General features: G+C 46.3%; 1 protein-coding gene across 3 annotated transcripts in view; it reads right to left on the reverse strand.

Moving 5' to 3' along the window:
* tmco4 (transmembrane and coiled-coil domains 4) overlaps nt 1-16,599 on the reverse strand; it is a 125,310-nt gene that overhangs the window by 67,813 nt on the left and 40,898 nt on the right. For all 3 annotated transcript variants that reach the window (XM_038822150.1, XM_038822148.1, XM_038822149.1), the window contains 4 exons: nt 14,674-14,793; nt 7,404-7,568; nt 5,732-5,868; nt 1,480-1,564 (listed from right to left, as the gene is read on the reverse strand). In XM_038822150.1, the coding sequence (XP_038678078.1) occupies nt 1,480-1,564; nt 5,732-5,868; nt 7,404-7,568; nt 14,674-14,793 (507 nt within the window). The remainder of the gene's footprint in view (nt 1-1,479; nt 1,565-5,731; nt 5,869-7,403; nt 7,569-14,673; nt 14,794-16,599) is intronic.

Genomic DNA, 16,599 nt, shown 5'->3' on the forward strand with positions numbered 1-16,599 from the left:
TCTGTAGGTAACATGGGAGGCATGAGGTAGTGTGGAGGTGGGTGGGAGTGCAAGGTGGCAAGGGGGTATATGGAGTGTGGGCTAGAGGGTCTAATGGCCTTTTGCAAAACTTGGCAAAAGTCTCAGCGATCAAAAGCAGTCTTTCTAACTAGCCCATTTCAGTATTTGCCAGCCTCCTTGGCTGCCTCCATAGTTGGCAGACCCAACTTGACCACGTCGCTGCTGTTCCTCACCTCCACAGTCCACAGCCCTCAGCAACCCCCCCCGAGCTAAAAACGTTCTTATATATCGCTGGGGGTTGTTTCCATGGAGACAGGTCTGTTGAGTCAGAGCATTTCCTGATTTGAGCTTCCTGCCTCCGTGGTGAAAATTGGGTTGAATGTTTTTAATTCACATCACAAAGATAGTTACTAAAGATCTGACGTCAGAACATTTTATTTAACTGTGCAAAAATAAATTCTATGAAATCGCATTGAGCTTTAAAAATTGTACACTAAAATACATAGCAGGTTAATGTTTCAGTTGAGATTCCTTATCGAGCAGTGGAAACTCCTCTGTAGGACTAACCAGGATAAATTGCATAGATTACATACATATTCCATTGGATATATAGCACAGAAACAAGATATTTGGCTCAACCAGTCCATGCCTGCACTTATTCTCCATGAGAGCCTCCCATCTTTCCTCATCTAAATTGACCATTGTAACTCTCTAGTCCCTTCTTTTTATTTGTTCAGAGGATGTGAGCACCACTGGTTGGGCCAGCATTTATTGTCCATCCCTGATTGCCTTTGAACAGAGTGACTTGCTCGGCCATTTCAGCGGGCAATTAAGAGTCAACCACATTGCTCTGGGTTTGGAGTCACATGCACTGGTTGAAGTGAACAGGGTAGATGTATTTAAGGAGAAGCCAGACAAGCAGATAGGGAGGTGTTGGCATACTGGTATTGCCACTGGATTAGTAATCGAGAGACCCAGGGGAATGCTCTGGAGGCGTGGGCTCAAATTCCACCATGACAGATTGTAAAATTTGAATTCAATAAAAATCTGGAATTAAGAAGTTTAATGATGATCATGAAACCATTGTCGATTGTTGTAAAAACACATCTGGTTCACTAATGTCCTTTAGGTAAGGAAACATGTCACCCTTACCTGGTCCACATTCTGGCCACTCTTTGGGTAAAGAGGTTTCTTCTGAATTCCCTATTGGATTTCTTGGGGACCATCTTATATTGATGGCTACATTCTTCCCGCATCTATTGTATGGAAATCAGATCCTACATTTCCCATCTGGTTTGTCCTCATTTTTCTATAGAAGGAGCATCTCCAGCCTGACGGGAAAATACTATTCAAGTCCCACGTGAAACTGGAAGCCCCTTCCTCTTTCAACTACCAATTTAACTGATGAGCAATTTTCAGTGAGTTCCATTTCTTTTTATTTCATCAGTGAATGTTGAGTAGGAAGAAACCGTTGTGTACCTTTCTCTTGAAGGAGCTCCTGAAGACAGAAGTAAATCACCCGTGCTCCAAGACTAAAGCCAACCAAAGTGACTGGTCTCTTGCCCTGTGGAAAATATCAATAAAGGGGGAAGGTGAGAAAGTTATCTTATTAATATTAAGCCTTTGAAGGTGCGCTGTCAGCCTCTTGAGAAATACATTTTGCATCATTGTCACATTGTGGTTATCAAGTACCTATAAGTGAGCACAAGAACAAAGCAGTGTGTTATAGCAGTCTGTTCACTTGGGGTACACTCAAGATGAAACACATTTTCTATTAATTTGGCTCAACTGCGACATGAAAGGAGAACAATTGTCATTGGCAATGAATGTGAGAAAGTACATTTTCTCATTCACTAATCATGTGTGAAACTATACTCCACAAAAAGTGCTTCATTCAATGTATTAGAGCTCAGACTGCGGTAATAGAACAGGCTGACAGGTCTTTGAATAAAGTATGCACAGAGGAAGTAGATTTTTGTGGAGGGGTGCTGGCGAGGTCAGGTTCAGATTGTTCTGCATGTCAGAGGTGCAGAACAGTTCGACGTTTTTTGTTGACAAGTAATTAAATTGGGTAAAATGTTCCTTCAAAAATAGCTAGATATTGGAAACACTGGGAAACTTGACAAATTTGATCCAGCTAACTTGCTTATCGCAAAGAAGGGTTCAAATTGCAGGTGCAATTGCAGGGCCAATTAAAAATGAGGACGTTCAGTGCAAGTCATGGGAAACATTTATTTTCAAATGGTGACAGAGTTATGGAACATGTAGTCAGGTAAGGTCATCAAAATGCAAAAGAGTTCACTTCAACAGAAGATTAGCTGTATTCACAGAGAAAGAAGGAATTCAAGGATATGGTGAGAAGATGCAAGGCTGAGATTAGAAATATGGTGCAATTAAGGGTTGGTGGAATTAAGGGTTATGATAAGGAGGTGGGTTGGTGAGGTTGAATGATATGGTAAAATGGGCAGGTGGAATTGAAACAAAGTTAATCAGGTTGTTGGCACCACTGTACAGCAGGCATTTATTGTCCATCTACAAGTGCACTGAGAAAGTGACGGTGAATCACTTTCTTCAAGCACCACTGTCTTGTGGTGAAAGGGCATCTGCGATGTTGCTAGTTAGGGGTGCCAGATGTTTGCCTTGTGTCAATGAAGAAATGGTGATCAATGCCCGGAAGTGTCATTTGACATGGGGAACAAGGAGAATGGGTTGGAAGACCTTATCAGCTGCCCCAGGTCTGTCCAGGTGATACAGGTCAATATGCTTGGCAGGTACTTCTCTGGAAGGTTCAATGAGTTGCTGAACTGCATCATATTTCTGGTTGTGAACTGGCTGCCAATCAAGCAAGTTGCGTTGTCCTGGATGATGTTGCATTGTCTTGGGTGGTGTTGCGTTGTCCTGGATGGTGTTGAGCTTCTTGCGTATTTTTGGAGCTTCATTCATCCACGCAAGTGGGAAGTATTGCACTACACTCTTGACTTATGCTTTATAGATGGTGATCAGGCTTTGATAATTAATTGCCGCAGAATTCTCAGCATCTGACCTACCTTTGTGATCACAATGTTCATATAGAATCCCTTCAGTGCAGAAGGAGGCCATTCGGCCCATTGAGTCTGGACTGACCCTCAGGCCCAGGCCCCATCCCTGCCCTATTCCCTTAACCCCCAACTAGCCATTAGAAATTAAGGGAAATTTTAGCATAGCCAATCCACCTAACCATATGGCTGATTCAATAATGTTTCTGATCAATAGTGACCCCCAGGATATTGATGATGGAAGATTCAGCGATAGTAATGCCATGGGAAGATGGTCAGGCTGACACTTGTGTGGCATAAATGTTACTTGCTGTTTGTCAGCTCAAACCTGAATGTTGCATGCATTCCCTTTAAAATTGTATCACTTAGTTTATATTGCCTCTCCTCATTTTTCCTTGACACCATCCAGGATAAAGCAGCCAGCTTGATTGCTACCCCTCAAACATTCAATCCCTCCACCACCAACGAACAGTGGCAGCCATGTATACCATATACAAGATGCACCGCAGGAACTCAACAAGGTTCCTTAGGCAATACCTTCCAAACCCATGACCACTACCATCAGGAAGGACAAAAGCAGCAGATACCTGGGAACCCCACCACCTGCAGGTTCTCCTCCACGTCACTCACCACCTTGACTTGGAAATATATTGCCTTTCCTTCACTGTCACTGGGTCAAAATCCTGGAACTCCCTCCCCAACAGCACAGTAGGTGTACATGGAGCTCAGGGCCTGCAGTGGTTCAAGAAGGCAGCTCACCACCAACTTCTGAAGGGCAACCAGGGATAGGCAATAAATGCTGGCCTAGCCAGCGATGGCCACATCCCATAAAATGAATTAAGAATAAGGAGCACACAAGATCAAGAACAGCAGAAAGGGCTCAAGGCGACAGCCCAAACTGTCGTAGCAATGTTACGAGTTCTGAAGCATACGTGGTCAGTGGCCAAAGGAAGCAAGTAGTAGCAGCAGAGCAGAGATTGTTTAGCAGCGCGCAAGCATCCAAAACAAGATGAAAATGAGCAGGAATAGACACAGCATAGAGTGAAAATTCTCAAACAGAGCCTGCAAAAGCACACCATGTATTGAAATAGTGGAAGAGAATATAACTGGAGTAGGAAATGGTAGCAATGTTGGAGGTCACAGTAGCGCCCAGAAGATAGTGAGAAAAATTAAATTCAGGTCGGGTGAAAGCGTATTTTTATTTAGGACAGAACACAGTAGCATAGTGATAAGCCAGCAATGCACTAAGGCACAATCCTGAGGCTCTGCAGGTAACAACATGGGTGATGACAACAGGATTACACAAATTACTTTACACTGGGGAGAAACCAAGTTGGAGAGTAGAGTTAATGTAGCCAAGGCATCACGGTGTAGTCCAGTAGAGCAGAGGAGTCCAGGAAATCAAATATCCTTTGCCTCCTCGTTTTCCTTGTTTACATTCTTTCCCGTGGCAACATTATTCATAAGCACAAGGATCCACTGTGTTACATATACTTGAGACACACAACCTCAGTATCCTGTTTGATTCGGAACTGAGCTTCAAACTCCACATGCTAACCACCACTAAGAATATCCATTTCTACATCCGCCTACATCTCACCCCCATTTCTGTTGCAACTGAAGTCCATGGTTTCTAGAATTCAAAATTCTATTACTCTATTGCTTGCCCTGCCAACCTCTCGAGTTCCATCATGCATAAACCACAAGTTGTCCAAATGTACAGCACCCACATCCTATCCCACAAGATGTCCTGTTCCATTTTCAACCTCCTTTGGCACTCCATCCCCCAATCTATCATATTCAATTTAAAAAATAAATAAATTTAGAGTACCCAATTCATTTTTTCCAATTAAGGGGCAATTTAGCATGTACAATCCACCTACCCTGCACATCTTTGGGTTGTGGGGGTGAAACCCATGCAAACACGGGGAGAATGTGCAAACTCCACACGGACCGTGACCCAGAGCTGGGATCGAACCTGGGACCTCAGCGCCGTGAGGCAGCAGTGCTACCACTGTGCTGCCCTATCATATTCAATATTCTTGTGTTCATCTCCAAGCCCCCGTGAATCCTCAACCAGCCTTATTTCCGGAAATTCCAACAATGTACTCCCTTCACTCTTTGCACTCGCCCCTCTTCCTGCATCAACCTCAGTGGTACACCTTTCATCTGCCTTGGCCTAACACAGAGTCTCGCACTAAACCTTCCCAGTTCACTGTATCCCCTTCAAAAACATCCTTCTCAGCCAAGTCTTTAGTTAACACCAATAACTCAATTCACTGCTCAGCCCGTTTCTTATCTCTGTGTCGAGCTTTGGGATACTTCATTGCACAAAACATTATGTATAACTGCTGCTTGCTGGCTATAAAGTGACCCCATAATGAGTGTATGTCTGTAGATGGCTGGTTTGAATAACTTGTCAGTCAGTACTTAGTCAAAATTAATAGCCACGTGGGTGATATACTGGACGTAAAGTATGAAACTGCTTGAAAGAGAAAACCAAAACTTTCAAGAGAAGGGAGGAAGGAAGAAACAGTGGAGAATAACAAAGTGCTGGTGTTTTCCACATTGGTTGCTGGGTGCATTTTACTTCAGTAATTTAACTAATTAGTGCTTTGGCAAATTTAGAGAATTTGCGTTTGCTCATTTTCATAAATCTGTCAGTTACAGAACCCGACATGAAATACACCAGTTACCTGTTGTCTGCTCAGTAGCACCTGGGCCAGATGTTTTCCAACCTCAGCTGAACGACTGAGGCAGACTCCCCAGGGATTGTCGATAACATTGGCAACAGTCAGTAGTGAGGCTGGCCATGATAGTGCAGTCACAATACCTAGTGAGTGAAAAGATGAGGTAGTTAAAAGATGTGACATGGGTATGAACCAAATTCAACACCACTGCGGCCTCTGGAGAAACCAAGGCTCACGTATGGCTGCACTCCTCTCGTATGTGTTCTGGTCCCCATTCTAACCCAAAGCACAGGAAGAACCCCATTGTTCTAAGGGCTGCGTAATAATGTACAAATAGATGTTGGAGATTATAGGTCCGCTCTTGATACCCAAGCGGAAAAGTGAAAAAACTAACAGTTGACTGTCTGGCTGCAGTAGTAAAACTAAAATTGCTGGAAAGCCAGCAGGAAGTGGCTGACCAGCTGTTAACATCAGGCGACAGGAGGCTGCTATCGGATACCCAGAGGAACGGTCTTGACCCAATGTCAGTGCTCTGGAAGGGGAGACTTAGTTCGCTCTCTTCTTCTTCTAATTGTTGTTGCCAGCTGATTTTTCCCGGCAGGGAAGCCATCGTTAGACTGCCTTAGGTAAATGGATTCTGACGTCGTCCGAGCACAAACTACGTAGTTGAGGCGGACATCAACATCTTGGGCCGGTGTCCTGCAGTCAATAAATCAGGGCAGGAAAGGGCAGGATAACTCTCCTGCTTTAATTTAACTGCCCGCCTGCCTCGTTTCCAAAGCGAGTGAGTTAAAACTTCCTGCACGTGAAACACAGCGAATTCGTAATATGTCACAATGTTTGAGTTATCCAACAAGAATGGAGCAAATTTATTCATTATTTCATTTTGAATGACTTCAGAAGAATTGCACCCTTCTTCAATGCAACAACTGAACTTGTAGACCACAAACATAATTAAAATATGCGCTCGGAATTAGATACTGCAGGAACATGTAAACTCTTCATGCAGAGATACGTCTTATAAAATTTGAGTGTCTCATGGCACGTTCACACTTGGTCACAAAGAATTTCAAACTTCAAATCAGAAGTGACACCGTCACCACATTTTTAAAAATTCATATGAATAGCATTGTGCACTCAGAGAATTCAATCACATTCTGACTTCTTACAAGTTTGCTAAAGCGTGTGGATTGACAATAATGAGACAGAATACTGCTGGGCATGACCAATAATTAGAATACCACTGGGAGATTATTAATTAGGAAGTAGGTGATTGCCAAAAACTAGAATACTATAAAGAGGTTACTACAATAAGAATACTGCAGGCAACTTATTAACAATTAGGATACCATAGGGAGATTAATAACAATTATAATACAGCAGGGAGATCATTAAAAATTATAATACTGCACTGAGGTTTTTAACTATTAGAATATCACAGCGAAATAATCACAAATTAAAATAGTGTGGGGAGATTATTAATATGAAATGATTGCTTTGTTGCTGGTCGTTAATTGTGGCCCATATTAATAACGGTCGTGATTTGCATGGAGCTACAATTTATTTTAAAATTCAATCGGATTTATAAAATTCCAATGCTTTGTGTACCTTAGTGGTAAACTGAATCTTGTTGAAAATGCAACGAGAAGCATATATTCATCGTGGGTGTTTGCCTTACCCGACAGAACCGTGTACTTTAGGGCTTCCTGTGCCACCATATTAACCAAGCCATTCAGCAGAGATTCAAGGGCATTACCCAGCTCCATCAAGTACTTTGATTCCCAGGCTAGGCAGTACTGCTCTTTGGATTGCAGCAGGCTTCGCCAAGGTGCCTCAAAACTTCCTGTTGGAGAACAAATGCACAATTTAAGGAGAACACAAAATAACTTCCATTTATATGCTACCTATCATGACCTCAGGGCATTCAAAATGCTTTGCAGCTAATGAGGTGCTTTTGAAGTGTAGTTACTGATGTAGTGTAGCACAACAGGACAGCCACTTTGCACACAGCAAGGTCCAGACAGTAATGAGACAAGCAAACTCCCCTGTTGTTCTTCGAATAGTGCCAAGAAATATCTCTACCCAGAGAGCAAATTTAATATTTAATGTCTCATCCAAAAATGCAGTGGTCCCGCAACACTGCACCAAAGTGCTGACTTAGATTGTTAAATTAAGGACCTCGTGAGGCTATAAAGCACAATCGTCTATTTCCAAGGCATGAATGCCGCAATGCAGCCAATGTTCAGTTTTCCACAAATGAAAACAGAAAAGCAGCACCTGAAAGAGGCACAATAGTTTAGCAATTTGAGTGCACACCAAAGTATCTTTGGATCCTTCCTGGAATCAGGTCGGCAGCCACAGAAATGCCCATCTGTGTCCCTATTGAATTTGCTATCACTATGCTTCTCAGTCTTCCCTTCTCCCCCTGTAAAGCCATGGTGCCATGGACTTGGCTCAGGCCTATATTCTCCTGGGGAACCATCTTCCTCACTAGTGCTCAGAACTGGCAGTTTTAATAGCAGTTAGAGATCAAAGTGCACTGAGGGAACACTTGCACCCCCGCCTTGGTCCTCCTTGTCTGTCTGCACACTGATACACCATGTGATAACCACCTCCTAAAATGCACTATCCACACAACACTCAGTCTCCCAGATGCATTAGACACCAGCTCCTGCTCAAGCTTCAGAAACCGTAGCTCAAGCTCCTCTAGCAGGCAGCACATTTTGTACATTTTTTTTTGTTTAAATTTTAAGAGTGCCCAATTCATTTGTTCCAATTAAGGGGCGATTTAGTGTGTTCAACCCACCTACCCTGCACATCTCTGGGTTGTGCGGGTGAGACCCACGCAGACATGGGCAGAATGTGTAAACTCCACACGGGCAGTGACCCAGAGCCAGGATCGTACCTGGGACCTCGGCTCTGTGAGGCAGCAGCGCCACCGTGCTGCCCCACATTTTGTACATTAATTGCCCAGGACATGTAAAGGATTCTAGAGTTCCCACACGATACTGATGTGCATTTGGGATTTCCCTATCCCTCTATTTAGTAGACTATGGTCTTAGCTTTCCAGAAATATACTTGAACTTGTCCCTGATTTGGACCCAAACCACTTGCCTGCTACTCATGAATCAATTCCTTTTCTTTTGCTGCCATCACTTTAGGTATTATTTACATAATTTCTAAATGCTTGTGTTCCCTTACCCCACTGATTTGCACATTGTTTCCCTTGGATTCTTTTGCTCCTCTTATTCCAACTCCTTGTATACGGGCAGCATGGTGACATAGTGGTTAGCACTGCTGCCTCACAGCACCAGGGACTTGGATTCAATTGGGTGTCTGTGTGTAGAGTTTGCATGTTCTCCCCGTGTCTGCGTGGGTTTCCTCCGGGTGCTCGGGTTTCCTCCCACAGTCCAAAGATGTGCTGGTTAGGTGGATTGGTTACGCTAAATTGCCCCTTATTGCCCTAAAGGGCAGGTGTGGGTAAGAGGATAGAATGAGGGTGGGTGCTCTTTCGAACGGTCAGTGTAGATTCGATGGGCTGAATGGCCTCCTTCTGCACTGTCGGGATTTGATGATTCTATGATTTCCTCTCATACTCGCTCTTTCTCCACTGTCACTGAGGCACTCGTGACTTTTTTTGCCCTATGGATACGTGATGACTCTGGAGCCACGCAAGGACTGAAAGTCGTATTGGGCACTGAACACAAGTTTCACAATCATTCGGCTTCTGATTATTTTTCACTGAAATGAGACTATATCAGTACATGTAAAGATATCAATAGAAGTAATTTCAACATTTGTAAGAGGTAGCTAAACCACGAAACACAGTTCATACAAACTCCTCAGTCATTACCAGCTCTGATTTTTATCTGAAAGCGAGCCAAGTAATTTGTTGAATCAAAGTATGCCAACAGAAATTGGCTGCAGCTTTTGCTCGATTGTCTCTCTGTCCCTCCTGAAGACACTGACTGTTGCTGGGGCGCAGTTCAATGGATACTAGCTGAATGAATGTGTGTCTTATCAACTGATTGCATTTTACGTGCAAGTCCATACAGTGATCGTAGGCTGCTTAACTTTGGAAGGCATCACAGCTGAAGCTGATTTTGCGGAACAAAGTCCAAGCACTGCAATTTCCCTAAACCTTCCTGAGCTACGAGAAGCAAAGAATTGAGTAGTGTTTCCATTCCTGAATGTTTTCCACACTCTATGCAGTCAGTTCAATCCCAAGCACTATGCCTGCCCTCTTGTGAGATTTTACTTTGGGCGCGATCTACCAGCCTCGACGCACCAGGCCCGAAAACGAGCAGGCAGGTTAGATCGCAGGTGAGGCCGAAATCAGGGACCACACCGGGTGCCGAATGGTTTTCCATCTAACCGGCCCGCTCCCAATGGCGAGATCCGGATCCTGCGGCATGGTGAGAGAGCAACAATCATCAATTAAATACAATCTTCATACCATTAACAGGAAGGACCCCCAATTGAATGGGCTCCTGTGATCTAACCGCACTCCAGCGAGCGATCACGTGGGCACTGTTTAGTACACCTATTTAAAAACGTGAAGCCAGCGGAATGGCTGCTGAGGGGATCTGAGGCAGTACGTAGTCATCTTCAAAATTGGGCAGCCAGCCTGGGGACAGTGGGGCTGCCACCCAGGGGTCCCTACTGCACCGAGGTGCGCGTGCAGGGCATGCTGGATGGCACCCTGAGGGGTGGCAGGTGATGAGGGTGGGGAGGCCTGGGTGGACCTGTGGGTCCCGGATTCAAGGCATAGCTGATTGTCAGTCTCCCAACCGCTCCAATTCCTTACAGATATCACATTATGGAAGTTGCCCTCACAGTGCTCCTGGCAGGCCAGATGCTGCAGAAGGCAGCAGTGTCAACAGAGGCCCGAGGTCATTGCCCATGTGCAGGGCCCCGCCCCATACCCTGAGGATACGGCCAGCCATCAGGCCAGGGAGGGACCCAGAGGAGGTGGCCTGCGGTGGCCCAAGGTGTACAGGCACTACTGGTCTTTCCAACTGATGATGGACAGCGTGTGTCGCAGGAGGCTCCTTCTCAACAAGGTGCTGCACCATCACCTCGCATGGTGCAGCACCTGCGCCATGTCCTTGCAGACCTGGCACCACATGAAGGAAGAGGCTACCCGCTCCCAGGGGCCATCAGGGTCACTGCAGCCTATAACCTTTACGCCTCGGGATCATTCCCGGCTCGAGCGGGAACTTGTGCGGCATTTCCATGAAATCACGATGCCCTGTTTGCCCAAGCAGCTGACCAAACAAACTTTGACCTGGACCAAGCCCAACAAGATGACCAGGCAGCAGATTTCTCTGCCATTTCAGGATGCTCCGGGTCCAGAGGGTAATAGATGGCATGTTGTCACCTTACTTGCACCCAACGGTCTGAGAGCACCCTTCATTAATAGGAAGGGGTTCCTCTCCCTGAAAGACCAGCATGTGTGCGACCACTACCTGAAGATCATCCCTAGGGACGTGCATGCTGGGCAGTCAGAGATCCCCAGCACCTTCAAGGGTCACCCCAGGGTGACCGGTTAGCTCTTGGGAGATGGGCAGCACGGTAGCAAAAGTGGATAGCACTGTGGCTTCTCAGTACCAGGGTCCCAGGTTCAATTCCCCGCTGGGTCACTGTCTGTGCGGAGTCTGCACGTTCTCCCCGTGTCTGCGTGGGTTTCCTCCGGGTTACGAGGATAGGGTGGAAGTGAGGGATAAGTCATTGGCCTCCTTCTGCACTGTATGTTCTATGTCCTATAAAGAGTACCCCGCTTGGGTCCTGGCTAATGACGCCAGTACGAAGGCTGGTGACCGATGCGGATATAACAAGGCCCATGTGGTCATTGAGCGATGCATCGGACTGCTGAAAATGTGGGTCCGATGCCTCGACCACTCTGGTGGTGCACTGCAGTACACCCCTCAGAGGGCCGTCCACTTTGTGGTGTTCTGCTGTACTATCCACAATCTGGCACAGCAGCAGGGCAATGTGGAGGTTGAGGAAGGGGAACATGTGGCAATCTCCAAGGAGGATGAGGAGGAGTCAGACCAGGAAGGGCCGGAGGATGAGCCCGGGGTGGTCTCATAGGAGCAGCCAGATGGAGGATAGGCAGCGGCGGCAAGGGTTTGGTATGCCCAGAGGACCAGGGAGGCCCTTATACTTGCCCACTTCTCATAGGATGTGGCTTCATCCGTCATCGTGCCCCTGTTCCCATCTCACCCACTGCCACCCCATAACCGTGCATCCCCCACCCCGGCATCACTCTGTTCCACCCTCCCAGGACCTGTTACATCGCTCCAGGGTGATGGGCCTTTGTTGGCGGTCAGTGGGTCAATATTCAAGGCAGCAAGGTGATGATAACCCGCTGTGAGCTGAGCTCTGGTGCTTCTCAATCTATTCCATTGTCTGACTCCTGTCGTCTGCTGAGTATGCTGTCATACCCATCACCTATATGTGGTATAGCTTGGGGGGGGGGGGGGGGGGGGGGGGGAAGAGAGACACGCCAGAATGACCAGCACCGCCAGCTGGAGACCCTATGGGAGAAAGGTCATGTAGTCAATGTGTGGGATGGATCACCATGCTGGCATGAACGATTCACATGTGACAGGTCATCTGGGTGGATCCTCACATCTGCGGCCAAACTCAATGTCCTCGGCCACCCCGCGACTTTCCTTGTCGGGGGTGAGGACTCAGAGGTCCAGCAACCACCGCCCCTCTGGGCCTTTTCCCACCAACTGTGTGTCAACTTCTCCTGTGGGACACAGACGGGGGCATTGTGATCCGAACGCTTCACGCTTCGTGGGTGGGCATGGCAGGGGACAGGCGTGGACGCCACTGCCGGGCATGGGTGGGCTGAGTTGGTGGGTGCCAGGGTATGTTGGAAACAGGCGCGATATTGTGCTTGGGGTTGGGGAGAGTGCTGGGGGGAGTGGGGATGAATGCTGGGGCTGGTGCCAGGGAGTCGATACCAACTCGCCCGTGCAGTCCAATGGAGGCCGTTGAACTACATGCGGCACTGGGTGACGGTCCTCCTGGTCACAGTCCCCGTGTTGACGGTTGCTGCCACTGCCTCCCAGGAGCGTTGAATGCCCTGTTGCTGTCCCTCCGATGCCCTCGGGGAAAACTGAGTATCCCTCTGGGGCTTGACCATGCCCATGAGCCTGGCCATGTCTGCATTCCAGAATCACAGAGCTGGTCTATGCGGTGATGTGGCTGCTTGCTGTATGGGGTTTGCTCTGCGAGATCGGTTTAAGTGCTGCTCCCCCTCGTTAACGGATCAGCTGGTGGGAAAGTCATTTGAAATGAAAATCGCTTATTGTCACGAGTAGGCTTCAAATGAAGTTACTGTGAAAAGCCCCTAGTCGCCACATTCCGGCGCCTGTTCGGGAAGGCTGTTACGGGAATCGAACCGTGCTGCTGGCCTACTTTCAAAGCCAGCGATTTAGCCCTGTGCTAAACAGCCCCAGCTCCCATTTATAGCTTACATTTATAGTGTAAAGCCTGTGGGGCACCATTAAGTTACCTAATTAATGTTAGATACCGGTGACAGCCTCGCCAGGTCGGGAAACTCCCGAATCCTGCTCGCTACCACACTTAGAACGATTTTGGTTAGATCGTGCCCTTCATATCGTTCTCCGTGTAGCTTTACTCTCTAAGCTGAACAACCTCTTAATATCTGAAGTATTGTAACATCCAGATTTATAATTGGAAAAGTTCTCAATGTGTCCAGGCACCACTTTGTTGTTCAATCTCACCATGACTCGTGTTTACACTTTCGTTTCTATTGCAAAGTGATCCTGCCGGTAAAACCTGCAGCAGCGCAGTGTGTGTGAAAATACAGCTCTTTAGACCTCCGTTTTCTGGTTGCTTTGACCCCAACTTGCCTACATTATAGCACTCTTAATGATTGATTGTACATTTTATGTGAATCGTGCCTCCTGAGTGACAGATGCTTTATAAATTCAATCTCGCTCTTTCTTCCTTCATTCTAGGAGTTGGCAAAATATTAACTGCTTTCTCCAAAATCTCCATCCTGATAAGCATAGCAGGTCCCTGGCACTCACGATTCTAAAATATGGCAGTCTGGAGCACACAACATCCTTGTTAGCTATTTTTAATATCTGAAAGCTTTCCAGGCAAACGTAGCGCATTATCTGTAATTGGGTTTGACCCACTGTGAAGACTAATGTGAACCAGAGCAGTTACTAAACTGACTAAGGCAGAATGATTCAAGGTACAGAAATAAAGGGAGTTAGTAACCTTGTCACATACAAATTCCCTTATCTGAAATTACTGCCAATCTCCTCAAACCAAGTTTGATTTCTGCCTGCCAAAGCCTGTCAATTGGAAATAGCACACCAAATGATAATATCCTTTAATACTGTGCGGGTACTAATGCGGTCTGTTTTTTTTTTTAGAAAAGTCAGACTTTAAGAAGTCTGTGCAGTGTTTTGCAATAATTTCTCAATTGTCCCTTGGAACAAAAGAGATAAGCTGAACTGGGATAAGTGGAGGGCACTGTCGCAATCATAGTCCCTTGCCTCACGCTACTCGGGTGAAGATTACTTTCAGTTGCACATATGAACATAACTTTTTAACCCTTTTGCAAAAAAGTTGCTCGAACTTTCCCGCTAGCGCCGTTAGAGGAAGAAGGCACCTGGAATAGTACTGAGCCGTACAGGTCAGAAAGGTCCCAGAACCAGTTCCCAATCTGCTATATTTGATGACTGCAGCTCGTGCAGCAGCATCTCAGACTCCAGCTGCCGCCAAGGCTCGCCCACTATGGAGGGAGAATTCCAACAAGGGGAGCATTTCTGGAACAACCCCTGATGAGAGCTGAATAATGCTGCCAAACAATTTTCTGAGGCAAACTTTGTCCCTGGAGCAAATGCAATGTAAATAAAAAGAGAATTGGGTGTTGATTCATGCACCATTTTTCATACCGTATTTTCCTGTGCATAGCCAGCCAGTCACAGCTATTGTGACGTGCAGTTGGTTTCCATGACTCAGAGGAAGAAACTCAAATTCTTCAATGGCTCCCACTCTCTTTTTCATTTTGTATCCTGAAAAAGAATGAATAATAGATTTAACTATCTACACTAGTTTTAAAAAAAAATCACAATTTTTCATCAAAAAAATAACTTTTGCAAAATAAACAGGTTTTTCTCATGATAGAATTCAATTCATGAGAGATTCTGGTGCATTGAGGAATGGCTGGAAATACATGAAACTTAAAAAAAAACTCTTTCATAGGTTGAGAGTCTCGCTGGCTCAGCCAGCATTTGTTGCCCACCAATAATTGCCCTGGAACAAAATAACTTGCTTTGCCGTTTTAGAGGGCAATTAAGGGTCAACCACATCACTGTGGGTCTGGAGTCACATGTATGCCAGACCAGGTAGATTTGCTTCCCTAAAGGACATTAGTGAACCAGATGGGTTTTTACAACAATCAACGATAGTCTCACAATCACCAAGCTTCCAATTCCAGATTTTATTAATTGAGGTGATACGGTGGCACAGTGGTTAGCAATGCTGCCTCAGTGCCAGGGACCTGGATTCAATTCAGGCCTTGGGTGACGGTCTGTGTGGAGTTTGCACATTCCCCCCATGTCTTCTTGTGTTTCCTCCGGTTGCCTCCCACAGTCCAAAGATGTGCACATTGGGTGGATTGGCTATGCTTTTAAAAATAAATTTAGAGGACCCAATTCATTTTTTCCAATTAAGTGGCAATTTAGCTTGGCCAATCCACCTATCCTGCACATCTTTGGGCTGTGGGGGCGAAACCCACGCAAACACGGGGAGAATGTGCAAACTCCACACGGACAGTGACCCAGGGCCAGGATCGAACCTGGGACCTCAGCGCTGTGAGACTGCAGTGCTAACCCACTGCGCCACCGTGCTGCCCCTGGCTATGTTAAAAAGAAATTGCCCCTTAGTGTCCAAAGGTGTGCCGGTTAGGTGGGGTTACAGCAGTGTTCTTCAAACCCGGGGGCGTGACCCACGGGTGTGTCACGGGCGAGTGTCGGGAGGATCGCTGAGCCGACCTTCGTGGCGCTCCCGATCGCGCAAATCCCCGCGCAGCAGCCGACTTTTAATAATGCCGGCTGCAAGCGGCCTTCAAAATGGCCGCGAACATGTTAAAAAAATTTGGCCGCATTGCACGATCATCGGCGTGCATGCGCAAAACTATGCGCATGCATGCTGATGATCAGGCACGCATGCGCAGTGCGACCGCTATTTTTTTTAACGGTCGCAGCTTTTTGTTTTAGAAGTTCAGGGTTTTTAAAATCATTTTATTCATTGATTTTATTCATTTCGGGTTTTTTTTCATTTATTTATTCATTTTTTTTTAAGTTCGGGGGGGTTTTTATTCATTTATTTTATTCATTTTTTTTACAAGTTCAGGGGGGGTTTTATTTGATAACATTTTCACAGGGAAAAAATGCATAACTTTGGACAGATGGAGACTCCATACTTTCCGATACCGGAAGGTTTCACCTTCATCCAACAGGTTCCATTGGAGGAGCGTGAGGGCCAAAGGGACCCAAAACCATTTCCTCCATTTTTGTCAGCAGCAAACAAGGTAAGAGAAAATGGTGGGTTGCTCAGGTCGGCCGGCATGGGTCGCTCAGGTCGGCCGGCATGGGTCGCTCAGGTCGGCCGGCATGGGTCGCTCAGGTCGGCTGGGTTGGGTCCCGAAGGTTGGCCGATTGGTAAAAATGGGTTCCCGGAAAAAAAGTTTGAAGAACACTGGGTTACAGGATTAGTGTGGGGGAGTTAGTGCAGACTTGGATAGGCCTAATGGCCTCCTTATGCACAGTACGGATTCTATTCTATGGAGCTCAAATTGCACCAGATGATGTGGTGGG

The sequence above is a fragment of the Scyliorhinus canicula genome, chromosome 16, assembly GCF_902713615.1.
Source record: "Scyliorhinus canicula chromosome 16, sScyCan1.1, whole genome shotgun sequence".
Taxonomy (NCBI): Eukaryota; Metazoa; Chordata; class Chondrichthyes; order Carcharhiniformes; family Scyliorhinidae; genus Scyliorhinus; species Scyliorhinus canicula.